The 16,720-nt window shown below is 39.1% G+C and overlaps 1 protein-coding gene across 5 annotated transcripts in view; it reads right to left on the bottom strand.

The window, feature by feature from the left end:
• The window catches only part of LOC124625819 (2-oxoglutarate dehydrogenase, mitochondrial-like), a 135,117-nt gene that overhangs the window by 36,163 nt on the left and 82,234 nt on the right, over positions 1-16,720 (bottom strand). For all 5 annotated transcript variants that reach the window (XM_047149282.1, XM_047149281.1, XM_047149284.1 and 2 more), the window contains 3 exons: positions 15,870-16,033; positions 4,414-4,561; positions 4,167-4,321 (listed from right to left, as the gene is read on the bottom strand). In XM_047149282.1, coding sequence (XP_047005238.1) covers positions 4,167-4,321; positions 4,414-4,561; positions 15,870-16,033 — 467 coding nt within the window. The remainder of the gene's footprint in view (positions 1-4,166; positions 4,322-4,413; positions 4,562-15,869; positions 16,034-16,720) is intronic.

The following is a 16,720-nucleotide window of genomic DNA, read 5'->3' as shown; positions in this document are numbered from 1 at the left end:
TCCACTTGTATGATGTAATGTTCGGGAGAAGTAACTTTAACCCTCTGTGAGTGAAGGGTATTGAGGAGCAACATAATGCACGATGCTCTCTATCAGAGCTCCATCATGTCTTGCTTTCCGAATGCATTTGCAAAGGGCGAGTTAAAAGCCCAACGTCTTGCCTCAAGATCTTCACAAGGTTCTAGAGAGTGCACAGTCCTCAGTCTTAACAGCTCTGGTGTATTCAGAAAGACTATCATTTTCTAGGCATATTCATAAACAAAATAAAATGTAATGAGTGTGGACCCAAATCACAAAGCAAAGTTAACAAATTCATATTTCCCAGCAAAGAACATAAATAAAACCTTTTGAAAGGAGCAAATCAATGGTGTTCAGTTTTTAATAGATGAAGCAAAAACAATAAATCCATGTATTCTAGCTATTTAAACTCAATTTTAGATTGTGGTGGGTGAATACTTCTGCCCCAAGGAAAAAGAACCCTTTCCAAGGAAACAAGTCAAACAAAAATAAAATCTACTGAAAGAAGCATAGCAATGCTGTTAAGTTTTTAATACACAACATGAAATCAGTAAACCTGTATATCAAAGCCAGCTAAAATTTGCTGTTAGTTTGTATTTACAAAAATAAGGCTGCAGTGCTTAGTTCTGTCACTGACAAACTTCCAAAAATACATCTGTCACAAATTAAAAAACTAACAGCACCATCTATTGGATCACGGGTGTGCTGTGAAACTGACATCACCATCTATTGGTTTCTTGGTGTACTACACCATGATGATTAAACATGCTAACTACTAGGATGAGAAGATGATTTTAGGTAAAACTTTAAATTATGGTACAGTTGTTTGCTTGTCCCGATTCTGATGAGATATAGCCTTTATGTTGCCTCAAGCTTCACTCAAGTTACCTGTGGAAACCTCACAAAAATTCGTAACATATATTTGGAGACTAGCCTGTACCAACAGAGATAATGGTTTTACAATTTTATTGTTAGTATAGATCGAAAATCAAAATTTTCATGGCCTTGGAACCCACCAAATAAGCAACCTGCAACAGGGACTGATTGCCATGAACCAGGTTAACAGTTTAGCAACATAGATATGAGAGCAATACATGCCAACCAAATTTCTTGATTACTTTACACCGAGGTGACATAAGTCACGGGTTAGTGGTATGCACATATACAGATGGCAGTAGTATTGCGTACACATAGTATGAAAGGGCAGTGCATTAGTGGAGCTATTATTTGTACTCTGGTGATTCATGCAAAAATGTTTCTGGCATAACTATAGCTGCATGACGGGAATGAACCGACTTTGAATGTGGAATGGTGGTTGGAGCGAGACACATGGGACATTCCATTTTGGAAATTATTAGGGAATTCAAATTTCGAGATCCACACTATCCAGAGTGTGCCGAGAATACAAAATTTCAGGCATCATCTCTCACCATGGACAACTCAAAGCCTTCACTTAACGACCAAGAGCAGCAGCATTTGGTAGAGTTCTCAGTGCTGATAGGCAATCAACACTGTGTGAAATAACCACAGAAATCAATGAGGGACACGACGAACGTCCCTATCCAGATGGGCAAAACCTGGCATTAATTGGCTATGGCAGCAAATGACAGACACAAGTACCTTTGCTAACAGCACTACTTTGCCTGTAGAATGTCTCTAGGCTTGTGACCATATCAGTTGGACCCCAGATAACTGGAAAACCATAGCCTGGTCAGATGAGTCCCGATTTCAGTTGGTAAGAGCTGATGGTAGGGTTTGAGTAAGGTGCAGACCCCATGAAGCCATGGACCCAAGTTGTCAACAATGTACTGTGCAAGCTGGTGGTGGCTCCATAATGGTGAACTGTATTTACATGGAGTAGACTGGGTCTTCTGGCCCAACTGAATTAGCCACTGAATGAAAATGGTTATGCTTGGCTTCTTTGAGACCATTTGCAGCCATTCACGAAATTCATGTTGGTAAACAATAATAATGTGTCACTGAGCCACAACTGATCTGGACAATTAGAGCAAATGATTTGGCCAAGCAGATCACCTGACACGAATCTCATCAAACATTTATGGGACATAATCAAGAGGTCAGTTCGTACACAAAATCCTGCACCAGCAAGACTTTCGCAATTCGGGCAGCTATAGAGGCCGCACGACTCAATATTTCTGCACAGGACTTTATGACTAAGCAAGCTGGAATCCATTTACTTCCACTCTTGTTTTGCCAGGTGCCTCCTTAAATTCATTTTATTTTCAATTTTGCCTAATTACCATTAACATACAAGAGTAAAATCTGCATTTTCATAAAAGAGAAAGGTTGGCCCTCAGTCTTATGAAATGTAGCACCAGATCTAATTTTGTGCTTAGTTTTGTGTATGTAATTAATTTCCTAATTTATTTGGACTATTCCCATTTAATATTTTTTGTTATAGGGTGAAATCCGTAATTGATTCATGACTTAGATTCTATTGTTGACCTATAAAAAAATATCAATTCTGTAATAAACATTTGGAAGAAGAACTGCCAGGATGCTTTTAAGTATTTATTTGGTTCTATTCGAAAACTATGTTAGCAAAGCCAGTCCTTATTTAATTCCAAAATAATTACCAGATTTGTCAAAAGCATTGTTTGCGTAACTACATATGTTAATTTCATTATTTAAACAATTAATTCTGCCTAACCTTAGTGGTAGAAGAAACTGTTATAAATAAGGAATTTTTGATGTATTCATTTAATGGAATGAGTTATGTTTTAATTGTAATTTGTGTCAAACAACAACAATGTATTTTTTCAGTACCTATTATCACAAGGATATACAGAGGCCCAATTTTTGGTCCCAAGGCAGTCAGTCCACAGCTGATTTTCAGACGGGAAGTCTGTATCAGTTAGAGTAACAATAATGCTTTAAATGATGGAATTAGTGTGACACAAATAGGCCATGTGTTAAAACAATGGACAGCGTCCATTCAATTTATTTGACAAATAGCGTCACACATTCACTATTATTCTGCAAGAACTGTGAACCGTGTGGTTACGTATTTACTGCTACAAATGTTCAACAACAAACTATTGTAGCAGTATCCTGATGTTTGCCTACAAGCTATTAATGAAGCTCATCAAAATTTACCAACAGTGAACGGGCCATATAACAGCGTAGTATTGGAGGGGTTGTGAACAGTAAAAGTAAAGGCCCCGTGGAACGCAACTGTGTGCAACTGTTGGTTACAGCATTTACAGTAGTCAGTGTTGAATTTCCATCCCCCCCGCCCCATTTTTTCATCCAGTATAGCAATGCAGTACGTTGACATCAAGGACTATCAACGAAGAACTAAAGCAAGCGAATGTTACAACTTGCAACGACTTGTTCAGTCCATGCCATGCCATGCCAAGTTGCTGTATTATGCTGGACAAAAGGAGGCCCAACATGTTATTAGGGAGGTATCCCATTACTTCCGTCACCTCAGTGTATCCATATCGAGTCCATTTCAACTTGTTATTCAGCTGGACATGGTGTTTCATATACCATAAGACCAAGCCTGGTTCTGGTGCTAGCATGAAACTACATAACATGAGCCTTTTTGAATTTAAGACAAACTATATGCTATGAGCCAGTTTTAGATTGGTTCACTTATCATTTGACAGCACAGATAAAAAATAGTTGTGCACTAATACACAACAGCAAGCTATTCTTTAGAATATAAGGAATCCTGTTTCTTTTTGTCCATTCTCTAAAGTCACTGTATCAGAGACTGCAGACACAGCCCATACCACAAGCAAAGAAAATGCTTACCTCAGTGGGAAAACAAATTATTGTACCCAAGTAGGTGAAAACATTTCTAATTATGTCCCGCTCTCCATTTCATATTTCACAGTACATCTCATGTTTCTCGAATATACCTATACTTAGGACCCTGGGACGATTTATTTTCTGTCACACCTGTTTCCTTTATCCTTAAAAAGAAACTGCACTTTTTCAAAACTTATCACGTGTTCTTATCAAACCAACTAGTATCCAGTCTGCTGATCTAGTTTTTCTGGCTTATTCATGTCAATTGAAGGGTAAAAAAAAAAAAAAAAAAAAAAAAAAAAAAAAAAAAAAAAAAAAAAAAAAAAAAGGTCACAATGCAATGAGAACACCATGTGAGGTAATTCACTTACACAATATCCCTGGTTCCATTTATTGCCGTGTGGAATCGTGGTTGAACGTATGTCCATGAACCTTGATTTTTGTGTTCCTCTTGCGCCCAGCATAGAAGGGCATTTGGATACTTTGCACACTCCTTCTTCACCAAGTCATACGGGAAAGGGGAGATCTGCAATTACAGCACAAAAGAATATTTTAGTTCTCTACTGAGCTATCTGGAATAATGTTTTGTTATTAGCAATATTAATATATTAAAAATACCTGCTCAATCCTTGTAATGGCTACATCACTGCTCAATTTTTTCTCTTCACGAGCTTTCCTTAAGTCATAGAACACCTTGCCTGTGCAGAAAACTAATTTCTTCACACCTCCTGGATTTTGGCTTGGGGCTCCGTCCTCTGGGATGACCCTGATTGCAAATTAAATAGGTTGACTAATTAAACACCACCAAATTAGCTGCAAACTCAGGTAAGCAAAAAGCTACCTAATACTAACACTAACACTCACTTATCTCTGTGACTCAAGACTCAAAGAGAAAAGTGAGTATATATAAGTAACTGACTATGTTATCTTAAGGGAAAAGTGAGTATACATATGTAATTGACCGTGCTATCTTAAGGAAAATGAACTGGATAAAAGGAACAACAATAATTTGTCTTGAAACACATAGAAGTGCTTAAAAGGGTAGTCCTCTTGAAAATTTCAAAACATTGATTTTTCTTTTTTGTCTTAAAAAAATTTTCTCTTGGACATCTGTTTTACTGTAGTGTTCACCTCAAGTTTGCCTGAAACTCCATTATCAAGTTACAATGCAATTTGTAAACAAGGGTGCCTGAAAAGCATTCACACAGGGAAAAAAAATTGTCAAAGTGTAACTTCAATGACTGCCTAACAAGCATTATGGAAATTGCGAAAGTGCTCGAACTTCAATTCAGACCAGCCTATTACAACTTCTGCACAAAAGTAGATGCAAAACTTATTGAGTGAGCAGAGCAGTGGATGACAGAAAACCACAAAGAGACCTGAAGGACCATCATATGGAGGAGAATATGGAGGAGGACCTCCTTTTGGATCTGGGAGCATTGCTGTATACAGGGTTGTCCAAAGTTTCCCCAAGTGAAATTCCCTGATATTTCCCCCGATTTCCAGACATGTTGTAGCATTCTTCCCTGACAAATTTTGAGGTCTCAAGGTTAAGTAAAGACATAAGATGACAAAAAATGTAAGGACTTCTTTATTTCTACCCATGTGAGCAAAAATCTTAAGTACTAACACCAACATCTTTTGTAATGAACTGTTTTTAGACGGAGAAAGCAAGCCCAATGGTCTATTGTTTCATTAAGACCACTGATGTTATTTTATTTCAATAAAATGTAACACATTTGGTGACAAAAATATGCATTTCCTTGGAGTCACAAGACAGATTTAAAACGCCTTCATTGATTTCAGAAATAACCTCAGTAAGAAGTAGGCCTATTGAAAGAAGTGTATAAGGCTGGGAAGAGTTGGGAAAACGAACACTATAGGCCAATAAAATGTCGGTTCTACTACATTCGTTATTGTCTGTTATCGCTCACTGTGTTATGTCTATTATTTTACAAGTATTGTGTGATTTATCTATCAAGGAATACATGAGTACGTAGTGTACAAACTGTCAGCCACTGCCACAATTTTCTTCTTCTTATCATAAACACTTTCCAATATATAACAATATTAGAGTAGGAAAGTTGCTACTCACCATATAGCGGAGATGCAGAGTCACGATAGGCACAACAAAAAGTTCCACACAATTACAGCTTTCGGCCAATAAGGCCTTTATCAACAATAAAGAGACACACACACACACACACACACACCACACACACACACACACACACAACTTATACACACATCTGAAGTCTCAGGCAACTGAAGCCACAGTTTCAGTTGCCTGAGACTGTACACATGTTTGTGAATTGTGTGTGTGTGTGTGCGTGTGTGTGTGTGTGTCTACTGTTGACAAAGGCCTTAAGCTATAACTGTGTTAATCTTTTTGTTGTGCCTATAGTGACTCAGCATCTCCATAGCAACTTTCCTTCTCTAATATTGTTACATTCCATCCTCGATTTTCCACTGATTGATTCGAATATATAAACTACCTTGAAAGTGTGAAAATGTACGAGAGTACATAAAATGTCTACAAAAGACCACAATGTACACAGTACTTGTGGTGAGACGATCGGGATTCCTGAAACCCATCACCCGTGGCCTCTAGCCTGCCGAGGAGCACCGCAGTCCTGTGTCCATGGACAAACCATGAAAATCCGGAGCATTACACCTCACACAAACAGACCCTGCAAGTAGATCAGTGAGGCTAGATCCGATGGGCAGGTCCTGCACATTAGTGGGAAATGATGGGCTTCAAATCAGCAGGCCTGATCCATTACAGATACCCACAAAAACTGCCTGTGGCTTCGGACCATCTTTAAGTCCACTTGCGTGGATTTGGAATGAAGATTGCGGACAGTGCACTGCAACATATTGAGAATGCTCTTCTGAAGATCGGAAAAGTGGCACAAGGAGGAGCATATATGAAGAAGGAAATGAAGAACAAATTACTAGAGGCAGTGAGTGAAATAAGAAAATGCTTAGAATCTTTGAAAAACGAAACAAAAGCAAAGGAGGAGGAGAACAGGAATCCTAGGAGAGAGGTTAGGAACATCCAACAAAAGGAGACGAGCGAGGGAGAAGACAGCTGCACTGCCGAACAACTAGCTACATCAGAGAAACACAGGAAACAGCACATAGTGGACTGCTGGGCACTTAGTGACATCTATTAGCAAAACGCAGGAAACAGCACATAGCGCACAGAGGCAGACGGAAGACACACCTACAAGATCTGAGAAGAACTTCAACGGAGACATTGGAGTGTTTCGCTTCCTGGAAAAAAAAAAAAAAAAAAAAGACAGAAATGGGAGAACTGAGGCATAAAGTGGAGGAGATAACTGATTTCCTAAAAAACCAACTAGGGATATTAATACAGGAGCAAATAAAACACTAGAAAAGGAAAGTCACCTAGACCCAGAGAAAACCAAAACTGATTGAAACAACATACAAACTAAATACAGCAACAAAGTTAAACCGAGGGGAACAACAATATTTGCTCCAGCAACAAAATCAGCTAAAAGTCCAAATCAATGCACATGAGCAACATAATAAAACCTGAAATCAGGTTAATGAACTAGAGGAACCAACTTGGAGTACTGTGGTAGGAAGGAGCCGGTACGGAAGATACCAGAGTAAAAATAAAACCATACTGGGTACAAAAAAAGACAAAGAAATGCAAGCAGCAGAAACAACAGAGTGGCTATATATCGTTAACTTAAAGAGAACCTCCATAACTGATACAGTAGTGAAATACCTTAACAAGAACGGAATACTGGGACAACTATAATGTGAAGAACTGCGCACACTGGGTGACAAAAAAGCTTTCAAAGTAGGCATTCCATTTGAAAAGCTACAAATCACACAAGAACCAGAATTCTGGCCAGAAAACATAAAAGTACGTTGATTTCGTTCTCCAAGATGATCAATGGAAGAGGGAGCAGAGTTCAGCTAACCTAAGAAGAAAACCAGAAGAGCAAGAAATAAAAGCAGTCTTGTGGAGTACGTAGGGAATAAAAAGTGCTCTTAATCTAACACCAACAGACATCCTGCAAAACTCTGATCTTGTAATTCTAACAGAAACCTTCCTGATAGACAACTGGCAACATAAAGATTTCTACAATTATCACCTAATGGCAAAGAAGGGGGAAAGAGGATGACCCATGGGAGGAATATCTATCCTACTGAAACCCTGTTTGGTGCCCACCAAAAAAAATCATAAAACAAGAAAATGTATGCTACCAGAAGCAGCAAACATAAATCTAATTGCAGCCTATTTTAAACCGCACACAAATGCTGTAGAAATAATTGACGAAATAGTCACACTTATCAAACAATGTGACAGCAAACCCACCATTATTGCAGGCAATCTCAACTGCAGAATAGACACGGAGAACTGTAAAACAAAACTAGTCACTGAAACCCCAGAAGAAGATGGTTTCACCCCACTGAAAGATAGACAGATACCTACATACATATGCCACAATGGGAAAAGCACCATTGATATCACATTAACAAGAGGAGAAATAAAAGGAAGTATTCAACCAATATGGCATGACTCCATTACTCCTATACGAAAGCACATTCCAATGAAGATGAAAATAAATAACGTCACGTCACCGCCAGCAAGAAAGATTCACCAAATCACACAAAGAAAAATAGACACACAAAAACTAACAAACCAGCAAGAACAAATAACACAAATAGAAACTTTAATAGAGGAAGGAGACCTTGAAAAAGCAATAGACCAAATAGAAGACCTTCTAAAAAATTCAGTGATACAAACAAACCCAAAAACAAGGACAGCAAAAAGATGGTTCGATGCTGAATGCTACAGCAAAAGGAACACTGTTCTAAGAATGCTCCACAGACTAAGAAACCAGCATGACGAGGAAACATACAAACTGTACACAGAAGAGAGGAGAATCTACAAAAAAACTAATAGAAGAGAAGAAAAAAGAATACGTAGAAAGAGAGGCAAAAAGAGAAGTGGATGAAGCAGGGAAAGACCCATACATAGCAGCAAGACCAAGAAAAATGGCTCATACACCAAATATAGACTTGAAGGAATGGGAAGACCACTTCAGTAAGATACTGAACAAACGAGGAATCAAAACACCCCCAAAGAAAGAGAAACAACATCAAACTAAGGAAAAAGACAATATATGGGAACCTCTAAATGAAGAAGATGTGAAAGAAGTAATAAGAGCACTGAAGAACAAGAAAGCAGCAGGACCCGATACAATATATAATTAACATATAAAAGATGCAAAAGAGGCCCTCCAACACGTATGGACCAAACTATTTAACAAATGCCTGGAACTTGGAAGAATTCTGACACAATGGAGACACTCGACAATGAAAGTTCTCTACAAAGGTAGAGGAGACCCAACGGACCCAAACAAGTACAGAGGCATAGCCCTGGAAAATACTCAATTCAAGATGTTTTCAAAAATAATAACACAAAAAATCAAAGCCTCTGTGGACAGTAATCTCTCAGAATGACAAATGCGTTTCAGATCTGGAAGATCAACACTTACAGCAGTCAGGCTTCTTCTAAACAACATCGATGAAGTGCTACAAAAGAAACAAATGTTCTACACAGTGTTCATACATTTTACCAAAGCCTTTGACCTACTGGAAAGAGATTTCATAGTCCAAAACCTGGAAAACACTATGGGAGAAGATGGCGTACGGGCAAGAATAATCAAGTCAATCCTCGAATACAACTTAATCACAATATCAGACAACCTCCCTTTTTCGAACCTCATTCTGCAATCGAATGGAGTCTTACAGGGTGGCCCAATGAGCCCTTTGCTTTACATTCTTGCCACTGAAGAAGTACTCCGAATTGGTGAAAATGAAGATGATGTATATGTATATGCATACGCTGACGACATAGCCATAGGTTCAACAGATATACAGAAGCTGCAGAAAATCATTGAGAAAATAGACATATGGTGCAGTGAACACATAAACATAACAAAGACAGAAATGGTGATTTTCAGAAAAGGAGGCAAAATACCTAAGAATGCGGAAACCAACATCAGAGGACAAAAAATAAAAATCTCATCAGACTTTAAATACCTAGGGGTGACATTGCAACCAACAGCCAAATGCTTCACAAAACATACAACAGAACATGCAGCCCAAGCAATAATAGCAATACAGGACATCAAAAACATCCGCCTACTCAGTCTAGAAACAGCCATGAAATTATTCAATGCAAAAATCTTGCCAATCCTGGGGGATGGAGGTTATATGGGACCAGCTGACAGAAAAAATCTAGAAACACTAGAAAAAGTAAAATTGACTTATCTAAAAAGAGCACTAGGTCTCTCAAAGACAACAAGATCTAGACTGGTGTACCTGCTACCGAGAGACACATTCCTAATTGAAGACATCAAACTTTGATGTATGATGCCACACACCAGGGCTTCCAGAAAGCAACTGAAGATCATGGAGGACTAACAAGAAAAAGTATGTCATGGAGGACTAACAAGAAAAAGTATGGCCGGAGTTCTATGGCACTGAGGCAAAGACAAACCGCTCATGGACAGCACCAAACTTCGAGCTGCGTCATGTCTTAACTAGACTTTCTATTCACGGCTTTCATCATCTAATTTGCAAAAACAAAACTTATCACAACCCAACCACAACATGTGTATGTGAACTGTGTAACGAAGCCTGTGAACAATATCACATAGAACTGTGCAGTAAAAGAGTGAAATCGATAAATGAATACGCAAAAATGTAAAATGTAAAGGTAAATGTAAAATCTTAAACAAAGTAACTGTATATGGCTATTTGGCTGCAATTTTATTAAATAAAATAAGTCCACTTGTGTGGCCAGCTATTCAAGTCACAGGCACCATGTTCATGAAATGACACCGTGATGATCAGTCCAAGAAACAGATAACTTCTGCGAATACTCAGAGAATCAATACTAATGAGGGTAGATAGCAACTTACCATAAAGATGATCACTGAGCCGCAGACAGGCACGTAGAAAAGATAGTCACACTCTCACAATTAAATTTTTGGCCTTAGCCTTTGTCAGAAAATGAGAGAACATACACATTCACACAATCATTCAGACACAGCTTTTGCTCATGTGACTGCCATCTCCAGCCACTGCATCAACAGTCTCTGAGAATCAGATCCAAACAAACCGCTCAGCATGCCTGCTTACCTCTCACCGGCAGCTGCTAGGTTAGTGGCAAGATGTGATGGTAGGACTGACTGCAAGCTGAAGGGAGTGGTAGAAAGGGGAGAAGCAGTAAGAATGAGGGAGTAGGGAAGTGGCACATATACTCAGCTGCATCCGGCCAGTGACAGTACTTAAGATCTCAGTAAAGAAACAATTTCATCTGAGACAAAAATGAGATTTTCCAGAGTTTTTTTTCCAAATTCTCCTGATATTTCCCTGATAAGTTTGAAATTCCCTGATTTCCAGATCTTGTGGCAACCCTTTGTATAGTCCAGGGATTGCTGACTAGAGGCATTTTTAACTACAAAAGAATGCACAACTCTAAATGATTTTCTTCAAATTGGTGGGAACATAGTTTGAGAATGGTATCTACGATTTTGATAAGAATTTGATGCTGTATGTAACATTTTGTGATACCTTCAAAAGCCCATTTCTGGTGACCGCTTTTGTCTCAGTTTTGTGGGTGAAGATGATAACATATGTTTCAATATGTCAACATTTTGTTAGAACTTAACATTTTTCATTATCCTATGGATGATGATAAATATATTGAAAAGACTTATACAAAATTATTTTGTTACAAACCCAGAAGAAGAGCTTCAGGAATTCCTGTTCATGGTGACAATACATGTGGGGCGGAATGGGGCTTTTTCAGTTAGGCACAGTTAACAATATATTAATGATTCAAGCATCAAATTCCTAGCAAAGGTGTTTGATACCATCATAACAAAAATAAAACACATAGCCTTCCGATAACGAAAGATGGCAATTACTTAACACTGTACAAATCTCGATCTTGCTGTGGAACAGATTTTGAGATGTAACTCAAAAATTAGCTTGCTGTACAGATCAACAATAAAATGACAACATATGAAATTAGAAGTGCTAGCTGAAAGGAATGCAAAATTACTTTGAAATGAATAGAGAAGAAATATGGAAGTGAAGGATGGTTTATCTTTGTAACTGCTCCACATCTGCAATTTTCTAAAGTGTAAGTGGTCAACTGGCACAAGGAAGAACAATTATGATACCAATGCTAGATGTTTCATACATAAATAATTAATAAGGAAAGTTACTAAGTTGGGTGATCAAAATACACTTTTATTCAAATCATAAAATCAAATAAAAATAATCTTTCTTTATGGGAGCAATTCTGTAGTGGTTTATACAAAAACTTCATTAGTAGTTTATCAATGAAATACTTGTCTCAGATACTAATTTAGAAAGGAAAACTAAAGTACTAACAGATGACATCAAATAAGTGATATATAAAAAAAAACACCACTCAACTCTAATCTTGCACTAATTCACAGTCCTATTCTGAACACACAGCTTGACTAACGGTACACACAAAACAAGTCTTCGTGAGTGTAAAATAAAATAAGTCATAAAAAGGTTAAAATACCTGAGAAGAGAAGTGCAGCGATAGGTCACTGAGGTGAAATGGGAAAAAAAGTAAAGGGTACAATCAAGCAGAAATTAAGCAACAGAAGGATTATGTGAGGACACTGAACATGCAACTCAGTGATGGTGAGAATCTAGTAATCATGGGTTGGAGTGGAATGCCACAGCAGAGGAAGGAACTGAATGCAGAGTTATGGAAGAAAATAATTTCAGTAGTAAGAATGAGAGAGCAGGAAGACCGAGTTCTGCAATAAATGTCAGCTATTAATAGTGAAAACACTGTTTAAAAATAATAAGAGGAAGAGGTATACTTGGAAAAAGGCCTGGAATTACAGGAAGAGAAAGACTGAAACATCACGTATTGGATTCTAAAGTGTACTGAAAAGAAGATATAAGCTCAGATCACAATTTAGTAGTGATGAATAGTAGACTGGAGTTTAAGAGAATCATCAGGAAGAATCTATTAGTAACAGTACATCAATGGCCTCTATGGGGAGGGCGGGTGGGGGGTGGGGGGGGGGGTGGGGGGACTGTCTCCTGAAGTGAATACACAAGAGGAAATGGTATTAGATTAAGTGTCTGAAAGATCTTTGGAACACTTGAAATTGAACAAAGCAAAAGGCACCTATATCATTTCTTCTGAACTTCTGAATGATTGGGGGAAGTGGTAACCAAAGTATTTTTACAGGTAGGCTAGCCAGTTTAGGAATATTTCAGAGTTTCAATATAATTTTAATTCTGATTTATTTTATTTTATTTACGCTGTTCAACTAAGTATTTACCATGAGCTCCTTCAGATCCTAAGTGCGTGGTGAACCATGGCATAATCATCAGACATTATTGTTTCCTGAACTTTGCTGACAAAAGCACCCAAATCCATCACAAGATGCAAACCATAGGGGAAGTGAGAATCGTGTCACATGGTGGTTGCTGGCTGCATCTTTGAGTGCAGAGCCTATTCTAGTCACTCTCTTGTGCTCCATGTTTTCTGTCTTTTGGGTTCCAGCCTTCTTATAGAGCAGATGGGTTAGGCCACCCGTCTCTGTAACTCTTTTCCTTCTTGATAGGCCATCAGCTTATTCACAAGTTAACTGCCTTCTCTCCCTCAATCTAGTCCCGCATTCTATAATCTAGAGTGGTGGGTGCCCACAGTCAAGCCTGGACAAATTCTTCTGTAACCCAAATTGTAGAATTTAACTAAAATTTACTTTGCTTCACTCTTTTATTCAAAAACTACCTGCAGACACCCATCTTCATCCATCCTGACCAGGCTCCAATTTTATGCCTGAACAAACTGACATCAGAATTTGAGACAACAATCTTTTGGTCTTAAGAGAGACCGCTAAAAGTTTGGCTCATATGTAATACTGTTTGGTCAGTGGAAAATTTGTCACCAGGCTGCTGCTGTTGTTTCGCTGCACTATATCAGCACATATCACTCTGAACTTCGAGCAAAGCCCACTTCACCACACTGCTTGAAAGCAGTGTGCCATCCAGGTACACATGAACTTACCGCAGACTAGCCAGCACCTGCCTGTGAAATGCAAAGTGCATGAGCGTGCTGCCTGCCACTGTACACACTGCTGGCCACACTGTACACACCACTGGGCATGCTGTTTGCTGCCATTCAGTCATGTGACCCACCTGCTGCCCAGTATCGTGTTGCCCACTATTGTGCCACCAATGAAGTCCAGCAGGTTGTGCTCAGCAGTGTGCCCATCACTGGTTGTTCTTGGCCGCAGCTGGGCAGTGCCAATTCATTCTCATGGACAGCTAGATTGTCATACTCACATAAAATGTGTGACGATTTGGCAGGGGAAGTCAGCCAGCAGGCTACGTCTGGGGGACTGTGCCTCTGTCGAGGCCTTTGTGAGACTTTCACCACACTCGACAAAGGAATTCACATTGCTGCAGATGTGCCATCCCCACGTGGACAGTCAAATTGGGAGCTATTTTTAGAATGGAAGTGGTGAAAGCTTTCAAAATGTAGGTATGATGGTTAGTGGTCTTCATATGGACAGAGTTAAGAATGGAGCCATCAGAGAAATGGAGGTCAACATCTAAAAAGATGGCATGCTAGGCTGAGGACCAGTTGAAGTGGACAGAGGAAAACCTGGAAAGGTTGTGGAGGAATGAGGATAGGGTGTCTTTGTCCTGGGTTCAGATAATGAAAATACAATCAGCGAACCTGAAACGGACAAGAGGATTGGGGGTCTTGGGAGGCTAGAAAGGTTTCCTCTAGATGGCTGACAAACAGGCCAGCACAGGAAAGTGCCATGTGGGTGCCTATTGCTGTATTACTTTTTTGTTTATACATCTTCCCTTCAAAAGGATGTAGTTGTGTGTGAGGATGCAACTGGTGTGGTTTACAATGAATGAAGTCATGGGTTTGGGCTCAAAAGGACTTTGGGGGTGGTAGTGTTCGAGTATAGGTAGGCTAGGGAAGTGCAACAGTGACAGTAGGGATCCATGTGGTAATGTTTGGGGATGGTCAAGAATCTGTGACGGAAGTAGTCTGTATCTTTGATGTAAGAGGCTAGGCTACAAGCAACTGGTTGGATGTGCTGGTTAACAAGAGTGGTGATTTTTTTCAGTGGGGACACAATAAACAGTTAGTACAATGGGGCGCCCAGGATTACTGAGTTTCTTGATTTTGGAAAGAATGCAGAATGTAGGTGTGTGTGTGTGTGTGTGTGTGTGTGTGTGTGTGTGTGTGTGTGTGTAGGTGGGGGGGGGGGAGGGGGGGATGACACACATTGAGATGAGGAGGGAAGTGGATTCAGGGAAGAGATTCTGGAATGGGTCTAATAATCTGAGCAGGAATTTGAGGTTATGTTGGACTTCTGGGATGATGGGATCACTATGGTAGAGCTTGTAGGTGGAGGAGTGACAGTTGGCCTTCATTTAAAGAACAAATTTCTGAGAATGTTCAACTGGAGTATAACAATATAAGGAAGAAAAGCATTTGAGATGTGGTGTTACAGAAGGATGCTAAAAATTATATGGACCCATACGATAAGAAATGAGTAGTTTCTCTGCAAAATTGGCATGAAAAGAAATATGTGAATAACTGAGAATGAGATGAGACAGGAAGCTAATATACGTTAATATATCAGTGAATAACTACCATGGTACTCGAGGTCATGATAGAGAGACCAAAAACTTACAAGTAAGACAGAGACTGGAATAAATACAACAATAACTGAGGACACTGGGTACTGCTCTTAGATGAAGGGATTGGTACAGGAGAGGCAAGCTGCATCAAATCAGTCAGAAGACTGGTAGGAAAGAAAGTATATGCTACTTAAGAAACAAAAATTACATAGTACCCACAATATTTCAATACTCACACTGTATTATAATAATATAAAATTTTAATCAACGTAAAATAACTGAGAATCTGCCACCATTTTTTTGTGGAATCCATCCTCCTCTATACGAAGAAAATACATTTAACCCACCTGAGAAATTGTGTCTCCTCAGTCATTTCGTCAAAACTTGATCTGGCCTCAGGATGACGCAACAGTGATTTCGGCGTCATCAAAATGAGGGGCTTGCGGAATGGAAGGGCTATCTGCCGGCGCAGAATGTGGAAATAGTTGGCTGGTGTTGAGCAGTTTGCTACCTATTACAGACCGAGTAGATTCTAGTTTTACATTTAAGGTCTGACACATTATAAACACACAGATAAAAGCTGGAGAATCAAAGGACATTTACAATAATAAGATTTATTTACTGCATTGAGACTCAAACCAGGAGCCTCCAATTTTGCTGACAACGTGGTAACAACTGCATTATTCATTTGTGCCTTATGGAGCAACTCAGTTTCACCTCGTTACTTATGTTCTGGGATCCGAAGCCAAGAGCTGGACTGATACATAGTTTTTTAACCTGTCACTGAATATTCAGTGCAGATTACATTTTCCTAAAGAGCAGAAGATTTTTAATTTGTACTATTATCTTTTCAATATCCACAGCTGTACTTTGCGAGCCACCACAATGTGGCCCATAGTGTATCAGAATCAGTGGTCCATAGCGTACCAGAGCCATTTTCCCTGTTCTTATTCCATTTACAGGTGGTATGTGGGAAGGAGAGTCTGTCAAAACCTTTCAGTATGAGCTCACATTTCTCTAATAATAGTCTTGTGATCATCACACAATATGTATGCTGGAGGATGTAGGATATTTCTTGAATTGTTTTGGAATACGAGCTCTCGGAACTTTGAGAGTAAGGCTCTCAAGGGACATACAATGCCTTTCTCATAGTGTCTCCCACTGCTGTTTAACAAGCTTCCCCATAAATTCAGCTAAT

The sequence above is a fragment of the Schistocerca americana genome, chromosome 8 (assembly GCF_021461395.2).
Source record: "Schistocerca americana isolate TAMUIC-IGC-003095 chromosome 8, iqSchAmer2.1, whole genome shotgun sequence".
In the NCBI taxonomy this organism is placed as follows: domain Eukaryota; kingdom Metazoa; phylum Arthropoda; class Insecta; order Orthoptera; family Acrididae; genus Schistocerca; species Schistocerca americana.
The sequence above is the reverse complement of the archived record's forward strand: the minus strand, read 5'-3'. Positions and strand labels throughout refer to the sequence as shown.